Source organism: Mauremys reevesii, linkage group 15 (genome assembly GCF_016161935.1).
Source record: "Mauremys reevesii isolate NIE-2019 linkage group 15, ASM1616193v1, whole genome shotgun sequence".
NCBI lineage: Eukaryota > Metazoa > Chordata > Testudines > Geoemydidae > Mauremys > Mauremys reevesii.
The window spans coordinates 7,285,237-7,299,437 of NC_052637.1; the positions used below are offsets into that span (position 1 = coordinate 7,285,237).

The 14,201-nt window shown below is 52.4% G+C and overlaps 2 protein-coding genes across 2 annotated transcripts in view; both read right to left on the reverse strand.

The window, feature by feature from the left end:
- Nucleotides 1-11,977, reverse strand: part of LOC120383905 (zinc finger protein RFP-like) — a 51,163-nt gene extending 39,186 nt beyond the window's left edge. Inside the window, exons 1-5 of the mRNA XM_039502223.1 lie at nt 11,529-11,977; nt 9,839-9,934; nt 6,026-6,256; nt 4,445-4,467; nt 3,749-3,864 (exon numbers count right to left, since the gene is read on the reverse strand). Of these exons, the coding sequence (XP_039358157.1) occupies nt 3,749-3,864; nt 4,445-4,467; nt 6,026-6,256; nt 9,839-9,934; nt 11,529-11,945 (883 nt within the window). The 5' untranslated portion in view covers nt 11,946-11,977. The remainder of the gene's footprint in view (nt 1-3,748; nt 3,865-4,444; nt 4,468-6,025; nt 6,257-9,838; nt 9,935-11,528) is intronic.
- LOC120383907 (zinc finger protein RFP-like) overlaps nt 1-14,201 on the reverse strand; it is a 104,250-nt gene that overhangs the window by 11,398 nt on the left and 78,651 nt on the right. The window lies entirely within an intron of this gene.

Sequence of the window (14,201 nt, forward strand, 5' to 3'; positions counted from 1 at the left end):
GACCTTACGGCCGAGCAGGTCCATGCGTCGGGCGTCCTTGGATTTGGGCGCAGGGGCAGGTTGGCCGTGTCTCTCACGGTCGTTAACGGATTGAACGACCAGGGAGTCCGGGGTCGGGTGGGAGTAGAGGTACTCATAGCCCGTTGGGGGGGCTGAGTACTTACGCTCGACCCCGCGTGCTGTGGGTTGAATGGAAGCGGGGGTCTGCCAGAGCGTAGTGGCGTTTTTTTGAATTGTCCGCACGAAGGGCAATGCCACTCGGACGGGAGTGTCCGCGCCCACCACATTGGTGATCGGGTCCTCATCCTCTTGGACCTCCGCGACGGGGAGACCCATGGCCGCCGCCACTCGGCGAAGCAGGTCCTGGAAGGCCCGAAGGTCAATGGGCGGGGGCTCGTTGGCCGCAGCACCTGCCACCGCCTCGTCCGGCGAGGACGATGAAGAGACGCCCTGCCCGATTGGTTCTGGCACTGGGGCTGGTGGTTGAGCCTCCGCTTTGTCGTGCGGTGTGGCCAATTGACGGTCCGGAGGAGCGGAGGGCTCGTGCGGAGGAGAGGGAGGCGGCCGGCTAACTGTCGCCTCGGGGACCCTGATCCCGGTGGTCCCATCCCGCAAAGGAAAAGGGGTGCCCTGCGCCTCATGATGCGCCCAGGGGACCCAGTAGCCCCACTGCTCATGATGGAGTCCTTGTGGGGTCGGCAACTGGTGGGCGGTATCATCCGCACCGGAGGCCACCGATGCTGGGCGGGATGGCCAAGGCGGTGCCGAGGCGCCGAGGGATTGAACCGCTGAGGACGGGAGTCCCTCCGCCGATGGAGCCGAGGGTCGATATGAGCCGGGATGAGGAGCGGCGTCGGGATGGTGCTCGGTGCCGGGATGAGGAGCGGCGTCGAGATCCCGAACGACGGGACGGTGACCTGCGCCGGGACCGGGACCGGGACCGGGAGCGCCTTCCGTGCCGTTCGTCCAGAGAGGGCGGCCGTGTCATTCTGGCCGGTTTCCCCACTGATGCAACAGCCCGCACCGGCGGTGCCGGGGGCTGGAGGCTCGGTGCCTCTATGAGCCGGATTAGCTCACGCGTGGAGGAGAACGTCTCCGGCGTCGATGGCAGCCTTGGCTCCACCACGGTCGGTGCCGGGGAGCGCGGCGATGCCGGACTCGACGGCGCTTGCGGTGCCGGAGTCGAGGGCCCAGGGCACGCTTTACGCAGCGTCCTCCGTGCGGGCTTTTGCCACTGCTTTCGCCAGCTGCTGATTGTCTGAAGGTGAAAGCGAGCGGCGCCGGGTCTTCTTGGCCGCCGGCTTAGGTACCGGGGCCGCGGTGCCGGAACGGCTCGGTGCCGCGGGTGCACTCTGCACCGATGAAGCCCTCGGTGCCGGCGTGGGCGGTGCCGGGGGTTGGAGGGACGCCTCCATAAGGAGCTGTTTGAGGCGAATGTCTCTCTCCTTACGGGTCCGCGGCTTGAAAGCTGAGCAGATAGCGCACTTGTCCGTGCGGTGTCCTTCGCCCAGGCAACGGAGGCAAGAGCCGTGAGGGTCACCAACCGGCATAGGCCTCTGGCACGCTGCGCAGGGCTTAAAGCCCGGTGCCTTGGGCATGAGCCCGCACCGGGGAAGGAAAGGGAGGAACTACCCCCCTTATCCTTACCTAAATTACTAACTAACTAACTACTGAACTAACTATACTAACACTAAACAAACTATGTACAAGAAAAAGTAGCGAGAGCTAGGGTTGTGGAGGACAGAGAGCACTCCACAGTTCCAACTGGCCGTCACGGGCGGTAAGAAGGAACTGAGGAGCGGACGGGCCGGCTGAGGTATATATTTAGCGCCATAGCGGCGCCACTCCAGGGGGCGCCAGCCGGCCCGCCGGGGTTGCTAGGGTAAAAAAGTTCCGAGATGCCGTGCACGCGCGGCGCGCACACCTAACTGGAATGCATTGGAGCAATCACTCGAAGAAGAACCCATCTTGCTCATAACTTTTACCCCAGTGGTTGGAGCACTCAGCTGGCCTTGGGGAGACCCCTGGTTCAAGTTAACCCTGTGCCACAGAGGGAGGTGAGATCTGAAATGGGATCTACCACCTCTCAAGGAGTGCCCTAACCTCTGGGCTGCAGGATTTTCTGATGCGGGGTGCCCACATGCTCTCCTGGGGGAGAGGTTCCACCGGGGATAATCAATAATTCATTGGGCCAGAGGCAGAGAGAAATCACGAGAACGTCTCTGTAGCCCAGTGGTTAGAGCATGCCCTTGGGAGGTGGGAGACCCAGAAGCTTGTCCCTCTGCTCAATTATTTATATGCAGTGGATCAGATTCAAAAGTGGAGACAGAGGTCTATATCGGACCCCTGTTGGAATTTCTTCTTCTCCAGAGGATAAGGGATTTGAATTGGTGGTCTCCCACATCCCAGCTCTCTACCCTAATCACGGAGCTATACATGATAAGGGAGCTTGCCTGGCCCTAGGGTCTGGTTCTTGTGGGTAAATTCACATACAGAGCCTGAACCAGTAAGTGTGCTCAAAGCAGGAATCCCAGATTGGGGCCCCGTAGGTGAGTTAGGAGGAGGAATGCCTTTCTTTCCCCAGTTCATGTAGCTCTCTGGGGCTTACGTGTCTGGACAGCTTAAACTGGAACTGCAGTGCGCATGCACAGAGGCAGAAACATAGATGCCTAGGGAACATTTACTGCAAAAACAGTGGTGAGGATTGATTTTAGGCAGCTCAGCGGGGGGCTTTGTGAATCCCAGTGTGGTCTGATTCTGGGATTTAGGTGCCTAAAATGGTAGGTAGACCCCCAAGTGCTTTTGTGAATCTAGCCCGCACCCTTTCTCTCTGCCTTTGGGCTCAGAGGTCAGTTCAGTGGGCTGGTTTTCTAGAGAAAGGAAGGACTGGAAGAGGTGATTTCATGTTGTATTAACTCTGGTGACATTCTTACCGTTAATTAATGTAACTGTGCTTGAGAGACAAGCTTTAGAGCTTACTCAGAGCTTTTCTTCAGGTCTGTGTAGCTCAAAAGTTTGTCTGTCACCAACAGGAGTTGGTCCAATAAAAGCTGTTACCTCCCCCATCTTGTCTAATATCCTGGGACTGACATGGCTACAGCAGCACTGGATGGAACCGTGCTGTAATTCTGAGATACAGCCCGAAGGAAAAGACCATAGATTGAGAGGCAGATTGGAATGGGGAGACCTTTCCAGTAAGACCAAACTAAAGTGAAATCATCATCCAAAATACACATCTTGCTCTTTTCCATCTCCCACCTTCCTCCAAGGATCTCAAAGCACTGGGGGGCATTCACTATTTAGCACAACAAGGTAGGGTGGTCATTATTTCCTCCTTTTGAAAGATGGAGAAACTTGAGGTACAGACTCTGGGATTTTCAAAAGGGCTGAGGCCATGTGATGGCCAACTCCTATTGACGGTCAGAGAGAGATGGGTGCCTAAATCCTGTAGGTCCCTTGGAAAATCCCAGGCATGGAAGTTACATTCAATATTTTTTATAACACCTGGTGACGGTGTGTGTCTGAAATTCTGAGTGACCCATTTGGACACCGAAGGTTGGATCTGAAACAATCCAAGTGGAGGCCTGGAGAACTGGCATCAGCCCTGAGCCCTCCCCATCCCACCCAAAAAGACGTCTAGCTGGGACAAGCTGAGAACTAATAGGCCAGAGTCCATCTCCTTCATCAGTCAGAGGCGCATCTCGACGTATCATCACCGTAGCATGAACCCAGATAACTGTTAAGTTACCTTTGAATTTCTTTAGAGCTTCCTGCAGACAAACATTTCTTTGGGAAGAGACGCCAACTCTATCTCTCAGGTCCTCTGGCACGGCCACTGGTTTCTCGAACTTCAGCTTCTCACACCTAGAGGGGGAAAACAAAACAAGTCAGAACAAAACCAGCCATTCTAAATCTTTTCTGTCTTTTGGGAGAATGAGCTACCAGAGGCTGCTCTCTCGTGGGCTCGTTGTGAGCCTCTAACTCCCACTGGTGAGTCAATTGCCCTCCTCGCTGGAGTTTTTAAGTGCCTAGATCCTCAAATGGGAGTTAAAGAGAGTAAGGGGCCCAGAAGCTGCCCCTCAGAGAGAAGGGCCTAATCTCATGGGAAAGGATGCTCCAGTGGTTAAGGGGTTGCTGTAGGACTCTGGAAACCTATGTTCCACTCCCTTCTCTGCCACAGCCTCCCTGCATGACCTTCAGCAAGTCATTTAAGGCCTGATTTTAAAAGGTGCCTCCTGGATTTTCAAAAGCACCTAACCAAGCTAGGCTCCCAACGGCCACTGATTGCAATGAGAGGTGCCTAACTTGCTTGGTGGAATTTTCCAAAGCAGGTAAGTGCCTAGCTATATGTCAGGTGTCTAAATACCCTGCAAAATCTGACCCCAGGGATCCAATCCCCTTCAACATCATGAAGCGTAAGGGGGAGTGGGAAGGAGCTACGTACCTGCTCCAGGTGCTTTTGATGTCCTAGAAGAGAGAGAGGGGAGAAGAAAAAAAAAAGAGCTCAGTCCCACGAGCCAGAAGTGATCCCTCCTGCTCTGGAGAGGACTCACTTGGCCATCCCTAGTTAAGCTCGAGATGCAATTCTCTGTAGTTGTACCTTTAAAATTCCATTCATAGATTTCAATGGAATGGGGCCCCTAAGCAACCCACAATCGTGGTGCGTTTCTCCTTCTAAATTGTATTTTGCCTGTGCCAATGGCACTTGCTCAAACAGACTGATCAGACACCTGAATCCCTGACTTCCACATGCAACTGCTGTGTCCAGAGCATTTGCCTTTCTCCAGCTAAAAGCTCCATTTATGCAATTCTGGTCAGCAATTCTGGAAACTGGATTCATTCCCATTTCTTAATAGGCCCTGCAAAGAACTTCGCTTTCCTAATCTCCCACTTCCTAGACACTGGAGTTGTGCCTTTTACGGCTTCCAGATCATTAGGGCCCTTCATTTTCCGTTTTTATTTTAGTTAAACTCTGATAAATTCCCAGGAAAAATTACCACCACAACAAAAACAGACGGAAATCAGTGCAAAAAAACTATTAATTTTTCTAGGTAAATATCAGGGTTTGTTTTGGTGGATGGAAAGACAGGAGAAAAAAGTATTCAGTAGATTAATGCTTTGAATTCCGTTCATCACTGTGGTTTGCTGCAGAACTAAAACAGAGCTCAAAACACAATGCCCCTCTGAGTTTAAGAAAACAATACATCTGTAATCCCCAAATAAAACTTTTCATTTGAACCAACAGTTTACTGGTGTATACTTAGAACTATTAGCCTATAAATATTCACATTTGAAAATTGGGCCACACTATTTGCAGCGCATACACTCAACTTCATCCGGTTTGCCTGTTTGTTTCTTTAACCCTTTTGAATACTTCCTTGTGTTCTGAAACGTATTCTGCTACAGATTTCCATTTTCTTCCCATTTTAGCATGTCAAATCTTTAACCCATTATCTGCTAACAGTTTGAAATGTGTACGTGGTGGGTGTGAGATTCATCAGTACGTTCAGATGCACACGTACTTCAGACCTTGTGTGCCTGCCTGTTGGTTATTGTGTGTATCTTCTAGAACAATATGTTCTTACTTCAGCAGGCAGCTTTCACAGACTAATGTATTATCGTAATACAGAGATCTTATGCAATGTATTGTATTTTCCTAATAAAACAAGTATTTTATATATATTTGAATGATACAAAAGCAGGATGAAAATCAGAAAAAAATGAATTTTACTTTTTTGTAAAACCCAGCAATTTTTTGGTAAAATTGGTTTAAACTGAAAACAAAGGAACTTACATATGATGTATCAAAAAGGCCTGAGACATCTGCCTTTAAAACAGCAAATCTGTTTCCACACTGGAAATATTAGAAATGTCAAATGTTGTTTTCCCTCGCTTTGCTAAAGGAAATGGTGACAGTCTCCATTGTGGAGGGGGACCTTCCCAAGAACTTAATAAACTCCAAAGTTAATCACTCAGAATCTCTCCCTTCCCTGGGCAGGGATCTGGGTGTCTCTAACTGTCTCACCTGCAGGAATTGGCTTGTTGGCTGCTGATACTTCTCTTCTATCTCACTGATCAAGTCACTGAGACAGGAAATCTCCTCAGACACTTTGGAGACATTTTCATCCTGTAGCTTCACAATTTCCTTGTCCAACTCTTCCAGCTGGGCCAGCAGGAGTCGCTCTTGCTCCTCCAGGAATTGCCGCAGTTGCTCAAATTCAGACACAATCTTCTGCCTCTCAGCTTCTAGCTTTCCCTGTAATGAAGGGACAAACAGGGAAAGGACACGTCAGGGACTAGGGTTGCCAGATGTTCAGTTTTCGAAAAGGAAACCTGGCAGTGTCTGGTCAGCACTGCTGACTGGACACTAGAAATCTGGTTACCCACAGTAACTGGCTTCCAACACCAGGAGATGGGAAGAGCAGCAGTTGTTGCTGGGAGCCTGGAGGAGCACTCAGGGATGGCTCTGGGGGGAGAGAAGTATGGGCAGGTTCCCCATCCTGCTCCAATCACCCCTCTACCTCTGGAGCATGGCTCTCCCTCCCACGCCCTGTCCCAGTCACCCCCTCCACACCCCAGAGCCCTGCTCAGCTGGCAGGGGGAGGGAGATGGAGAGAGCAACAAGCACCAGTGAGAGGGGGAAAGAGGATTGGGGGGCGAGGCCTCGAGGGAAAGAGGCAGAGCCTGGGATGGGGCAGGTTCCAGCGCTCAGCGTCCAGTTGGGAAGAGTCTGGGAATAGTTCTTAGAGCCCTCTTTTTATATCAACCTACTACAAACATATGGTCGAGATTTCAGGAGAACATGCCTGATAGTTTCTAGAGAGATTTTCTGATAGTCTCTCAGCTGGCCTGAATGAATAACATGTTCCAAAGCGCCTTGGTGACTTAGGAGTCCAATTCCCATTTTCAAAGTTACTTTTGGTGCTTAGGAGCCTAAGTATCTTTGAAAGTGACTTTTGAAAATAGAACTTAGGGTAAATTTTCAGAAACAGCAAAATCATTTAGGAGCTGAAACCCATTTAAAAAAAAAGTGTATAAGGAGCTGCTTTTAAAGGATATTTAGGTGTTTAAAGAGACATAAAAGTCCTGAGAGGGATTTTCAGTATTACTTAGGTGCCTAAGTCCCCTTAACTACAGAGGACGTTAAGTGCTGCTTAGTTGCTTTTGAAAAATCTCACTAGGCCTCTCTGTATTTTAAGCTCCTAAATACCTGTGAGAATCTGGCCCTTAACCACTTGCAAAATTGTAAACCTTAGGCTTCAAAATCACTTAGGCACTTTTGAAAATGTCACCCAATATCTCTAAAATGATGAGTCTTCAGGTCAGGGTGGCTTAGTATATTCTGCTGATCATCTAGATTCTTCCAATAGCAGAAAGGTTGGAAAGGGGGGGTCTGACTCCGTATCAGGAATACATTGGCAGAGAGTTGTGGAGACGACTGAAGGAATGTTCTGCTGGTTATCCACACAAAACGTCAGGTACAACATATACTGTGCAAAATGCTCTTTCTCCAGCTCTTACGTTTCACCTGGCATTCTGTTAATTACATTGTCCCAGAGGAAAGCAGTCGTGTCTGGTGGTTATAGATCAGAGGTGGGCAAACTATGGCCCGCAGGCCACATCTGGTCCATGGGACCGTCCTGCCCGGCCCTTGAGCTCCCGGCCAGGGAGGCTAGCCCCTGCCTCAGCTTGCCATGTCACCAACGCTCTGGGTGGCATGGCTGGCTCCGTCCAGGTCACGCGGCTGCGAGCTCCTGATGCTCTGAGCGGCATGGTAAGGAAGCGGGGAGGTTGGATAAGGGGCAGAGGGTCCCAGGGGGCCGTCAGGAGACAGGGAACACGGGGCGGTTGGATGGGGTGGAGGTTTTGCGGGGGTGGGCAACGGGGAGGGTTGGATAGGTGTGGGAGTCCTGGGGGTGGTGGTTAGGGGCAGGAGGTCCTGGGGGGGGCAGTCAGGGGACAAGGAGCGGGGGGGAGTTGGAGGTTCTGAGAGGGACAGTCAGGAGGTGAGAAGTGGGGGGGGCAGATAGGGGGCGGGGGCCAGTCTGTTGGGGAGGCACTTTTTAATATATTTAACACCATTATAAATGCTGGAGGCAAAGCGGGTTTGGGGTGGAGGCTGACAGCTCGCGACCCCTCATGTAATAACCTTGCAACCCCCTGAGGGGTCCCGACCCCCAGTTTGAGAACCCCTGGAGTAGAAGTTTCTGGATATCAGGGAATAACGTACAGATTATCAAGGGGTGCGAAGTTCAGTTTAAGATCGGGTGGCATAAGGAATAAATAATCTGCAATATCCCCCGATTGGGGGTAAAAGGTTAATGGGTCAATGTACAGACATTGAGATATGAGGGTATGTTGTTCATATAATAGCTATCTTCAGGTGTGGAGTATAATGAGTGGATATGATGATGATGATGGATTGACCCTCATTTTGTGAGATAAGACGTTCAGTAAGTTTATGGTTCCATTTCATAAGGTCCAACGGACAAAGTCTCTCGGTCCCCAATACATCATAGCTAAACCTGATCTAAGCTTGACCTTGCTCCTAATTAGTACATTTTATCTCAGTTGAACTGGACAACGTGAACTCTGCACACCACACTGGGGTCAAATTAAATTAGGTTTACAATGTTTGCATGTCAGGAGTTTACACCAGTATAAAGACATTACAGTAAGAAGTGATTTCAGGTACAGCTGTACTACACAAATGTTATGGTGGTGTGCAGAGCATGTACACTATATGCCCCTGCTAACATCCCATAAATAGCAGTGTAGATGGTGAGACGTGGCTTAAGTAGAGTCGTGATATGGCTGAACCCTCTGGGTGTAAAACCTACTGTAGTGGGGCAGCTACCCCATTCCTGGGGGAAAAGGTAGGTTGATTGGAGAGGTGGCCACAGCTGTGGCCACACCCAGTCAGGCCACAGCTGGCCCTGATATAAGGGCTAATGGAGGATCTGGGTCAGCCTCACTCCAGCCTTGGAGTGGGAGGGATGTAGCTGCCTGGGAGCTCAGGGTACCAGAAGCAGAGCAGAGCAGAGCAGAGCAGTGCTGGGGAAGTGCAAGAGGAGCTGGGGAGCTCCAGCCTGGCAACTCCCCAGGCTGATGCTTTGTTAAGGCCTATGGAGGTACTAGGGCTGCAGAGGTGCAGCCTGGAGAGAGGCAGAGGGTCCAACCCCCTGGCTGATGATGAGTGACCGTTACAGGCTGCAGGCTGCCCCAGTGAGTGGGGGCTAGATGACAACTGGCAGAAGCCACTGAGGCAAGGTGGGAATAGGGGGAGTGGGTTGGGGGGGGGCACTGGTGTGGGGCAGCACCCCCCGGTAAGGGGCACCAGGGTCCAGGAGAGACACAGGGACCTGAGGCAGGAGAGATTCTAGCCAGCAGGAGGCGCTCTGAGTGCTGAAAAGAGCTAATTCCTGGGTAACAAGCAGGCGTTGCGACAGCGAGTCAGTGGTCTGCTACACCTACATACATGGCTCTATACGCCCCAAGCAGGGCCTCCCCCATCTACACTATTTTTAGCAGTGTAGTATCCTGCTGCCTCCGCACCACCAGAGCCTTTCCCCGCCGCAGGTAAAGGCTCCAGAAGTGGGGAAAGGCTCCGGCAGCTCTGCTGCCTCCCCCTGCTGGAGCCTTTTCATTCACCCACCACAGTGTGGACACAGCCTGTGCTGTGTAGCTACACATGCCCTGCAGGTCGCCCCCAGAGCTGTGCCGTGTAGATGTAGCTAAATCAGGCAGTGCTGTGTACAGACCAGGCTTCACACTCTCCCCACACAGAGATACCAGCTCTGACTGATGGAACTGCTGGACCATCACAATGGGAACCCACCAGATATTCCTGGCTTTGCGTCTCTCCATCCTGTTTCCACTCCAGAAGTTCTTCTCTCTCTTGCTTCAGGATATCCAGTTGAGTTTGAATTTGTTCCTGAGGCAAGAAAAACAATGTTTGGGAGGGTCAGGGGGCTAAGGAGTGTGTCCTCACAGATACATTTATATATATTGCATGTCCCTCTCAGGCTGTCCCACAGACAGTGCTCCTGGCAATGTCACAATTGTCTCTTAAGAGCTGGGAGATTCCGGTTCCAATCCCTTCCCCCTCAGCAAGCAGAGGGAGAACTTGAACCAAAGTCTCCCGCATACCATGTGAGCACCTTTTCCCCCAGGCTAACCGTTATGAAGATCTGCTGCCTCCTCCCCAGCCATTTTGTGTGGACTGACAAGTGCAGAACTCCATCGTGCAAGAAACAGCTTAGGCTTTGGCTACACTTGCATTTCAAAGTGCTGCCGCGGCAGCGCTTTGAAGCGCTAAGTGTAGTCGAAGCGCCAGCGCTGGGAGAAAACTCTCCCAGCGCTGTCCGTACTCCACTCCCTGTGGGGAATAACGGACAGCACTGGGAGCGCGGCTCCCAGCGCTGGGGCTTTGACTACACTGGCGCTTTGTAGCGCCGCAATTTGCAGCGCTGCAGAGGGTGTGTTTTCACACCCTGCTGCAGTGCTGCAAATTTGTAAGTGTAGCCAAGCCCTTAGATGCCTAAGCCGCCTGACTCCAGGAGAGGGGTTCCTAGGTGTGGATCACAGAGACAGGCGCATTCCTACACCAAACTCTGAGGAGGCGGGGCTTAGGATACACCCCTCTCAGCAGCATCTCCCATTGTAAACCTGTCAATTACAGGCCAGTAAGCCTAAATGCTTGTTGATAAGTACAGCACTGCAGCTGTACCGATACGTCTGTGTTGCTGCAGCGCATGTGGTGGAGATGCTCTATGCTGATGGGAAAGAGCGCTCCTGTTGCCATCGGCATAATAAACCCACCTCCACGAGCACCAGAAGCTTAGTGTGGTGGGAGAAGCTCTCCTGCTAACATAGCACTGTGCACACGAATGCTTATGTCACTCAGGGAAGTGAAACATTCACAGGCCTGAGCAAGATAAGTTTTGGCGGCATAGGCTGTATTTCAGACAAAGCCTAATTTAGAACAAAATTGTCAGACACAGATTAACATGATTTGTTGGGGGTGGTGTTGTGCAGGGTGCTTTGCATTTGTGGGTGGATCTTGAGGGAGCGCTGGGCATAGGGGTCTGGGGGCTTTCTGGCCATAGGGAGTTGGGGGGTGCTGGAGAGGGGGTTCTGTGGCATGGCATAGCTCACCCCCAAGGAGAAGGGGCAGACTGGCAGCACATGGCTAGGCAGGCCACTGTGCATCTGGCAACTGCCGCATTGTAAATAGTGCCCTGGGATTGAACGGAGCGGGGCCGCCCCTGCCATGCCATACCCCATTGCCTCTGGCTGGCCCCTCGCTCTGGGGACTGACCTCCCCGTGCCATGCTCCATTGCCTCCAGGGGGGGGGCACAAACGATTAATCTGGCCCTGGCTCTGGGGGCGGTGAGGGGCGCTGACAAGGGTAAGAGGGGTGTAGCTCAGCACCCCCACTCCAAAAACTGTTCCAGCGCCACTGCAGCCACATCTGCTGTGGCCTGGGCTCCCCCCGGTCCCGCTCCCTGCCCAGCCGTGGCCTAACCTTGTGCTCCCGGGCAGCCTCCTCTATGGGGACCACCCTGTGAGCGTGGTGAGCCTGGGACTCCCTGCAGATCACACAGATGAGAACTTGGTCCTGGTTACAGAAGAGTTTGAAAGGCTCCTGGTGCGCGTGGCACAAACCTCCTGCTGCTGCTGCTGCTGCCGGGACACTCAGCTGCTTGGCTATTTCTACCATGTTCCCCAGTTGCCTGTTCGGCCTCAGGGTCCCCTGGGGGAAGGTCTCTCTGCACTGAGGACAGGCGATGTCTGTGCCTGGTCTCGCCCAGCACTGGGCGATGCAGGCTTGGCAGAAATTGTGCCCACAGTCTATAGTCACTGGGTCCCTGAAAAAACTCAGACAGATGGAGCAAGTAGCTTCGTCTCGGAGGCTTTTCAGAGGATTCCCTGCTGCAGCCATGGCTCCCTGCAGACCGTGTTACAGGGTAAGTTTCGTTTCCGGCCAGACCCAGCAAGCAGCCTTGCAAAGCAGATTGACCAACCGGGAGCCAATCACGCTCTCCGGCGGGAAATTCTAAAACAAACAAACAACCCATCAACACAGACACAACACACCAGAAGCTCCTCACCCCCACCCCCACCCCCCAGAAAAGCCCCCAAACAAGCAAGGTGCTACTGAAAGAAATGACTAGGCAATTACATACATAAAGAAGCCAACCCAGGCTTGCTGGGAGCAGGCTTGGCAGCTTTCTTTTCTACATCACAGAATAAACCCAGGCTCAGATTCAGGTTTAAGGCCAAGACCCTTTCTGTACCTTTGTAAAGCACTTTGAGATCTAGTGAAGGAAAACGCTATATAAGAGCCTTACTGATCCCTAATAGTTAGAGATCATTTTAAGCCTTGACCAATGTATTGCTTCCAAAAACATTATTTGCATTAACTTAACTATTATAACTCTGTGGTTTCTAGTTATTCATATCAAATATCCAATCCCTTTTTTGCATCTTGCTAAATTACTGGCCTCAAAAACTCCATGTGGCAATGAGTTGCACCGTTTAATTACGGGTTTTGTGTAAAAGTATTTCTTAAAGGTTTTGAATTTGATCCTTTCCATTTCATTGACTGTTCTCTTGGTCTTGTGTTATGAGACAGGCAGAAAAGACGTTCCCAGTCTTCTCTGGCCCATTCATTATTTTATACCCTTTCAGCCTCTCCCCGCTTAGTCATCTCCTTTCCAAGGTAAACAGTCCCGTTCTTTTGAATCTTTCTTACCAAAAGAGGTTTTCCAGGCCTCTCATCATTCTCGTCGCCTTTCTCTGAACCCTCTCTAATACTGCAATGTCCTTTTTCAAATGATGTGACCTGTACTGCACACACTATTCTAGGTTGGTGGTTTTCAAACTTTTTTCTGGCCACCCAGCTGAAGAAAATTGCTGATGCCTGTGACCCAACGGTGCTGGGGATGAGGGGTTTGGGGCGTGGGATGGGCTCAGGGCTGGGGCAGAAGGTTGGGTGAGAGGGTGAGGGTCACAGGGTGGGGCCGGGAATGAAGGGTCCAGGGTATGGGAGGGGGCTCTGGGCTGGGGCAGTGGGTCTGGGCTCTGGGCTGGGGATGAAGGCTTTGGGGTGCAGTAGGGGGCTCTGGGTTTGGGGGGGCTTAGGGCTGAGGTGGGGTTGGGGAGCACCTCAGGTCTACTTCCAGTGGCTCCTGATCAGTGGCACAGCTGGGTGCAGAGGCAGGCGTCTCGCCTGTTCTGGCACCATGGACCGTGATGCACCCCAGAAGCGGCCAGCAGCAGGTCCGGCTCCTAGGTGGATGAACATAAGCAGTGCCACGAGTTCTCGCCCAAAGGCACCGCCCTCCCCAGCTCCCATAGGTCGGGAACCAGCCAGTGGGAATGCAGAGCCGGTGCTTGGGGCAGGGCAATGTGTGAAGCCCCGTGTGCATCCCCCACCCCCTTCCGGGGCACAGCGCGGTGTCAGAACAGGTAGGGACTAGCCTGCCTTAACCAGGAGTGGGAAGGAGGGGGAAGGCACAGCCCTCTAGGAATTTCAGAGATGGGGTGAGGCCCTGTAGCAGAAGGGGCGATATCTCTGCCCATCATCAGTGTGAACTGTTCTAGTCTGGGTATTTGTGTGACCCACAGAAATGGCCGCTCCCTCAGAGAATCTGATGTTCTGGCCATGGTGGTATCCAGTGACAGTGAGTTCCACAGGCTGATGACATTACAAGTGAAAGGCCCAGCTGCTGTGTGACGTGCAGGGCTGGCAGTGCCTGGCAGAGTGACCAGCCTTTGTGCCCCATCCCTGTCCAACTCCTGGCTCAGACTTTCCTCTCCTCTGGAAGTCAGGCCTCTGCAGAGGCTCTTGGGGAGAGATTCAAGGCAAAGGCCTGTGGCTGCCCCAAGAGGATGGCCCAGCGGATACTCCCCTCGGTGTCCTGAGCCCAGATGCCCCAGTGCATTATAGGGGGAGGGGAGCAGTGACTGGAGATGAGCGCTGACTGCTGGTTACTCTGGGCCTGACAAGTCCTGGGCCTGTGGAAATCTGCGATGCCGTCCCCAGCCATCACCCTTCCCTGGCTCCCTGGGAATCTCTAACACGCACGCTGCCTTTGCTCAAAACCCAGGGAAGCCCAAAGAGCTGAAACAGCATCCAAAGGTCACCCGAGACCAAAGCTCGGCCAGCGTCTCAGCACGCACTGGGCGCCCCTTA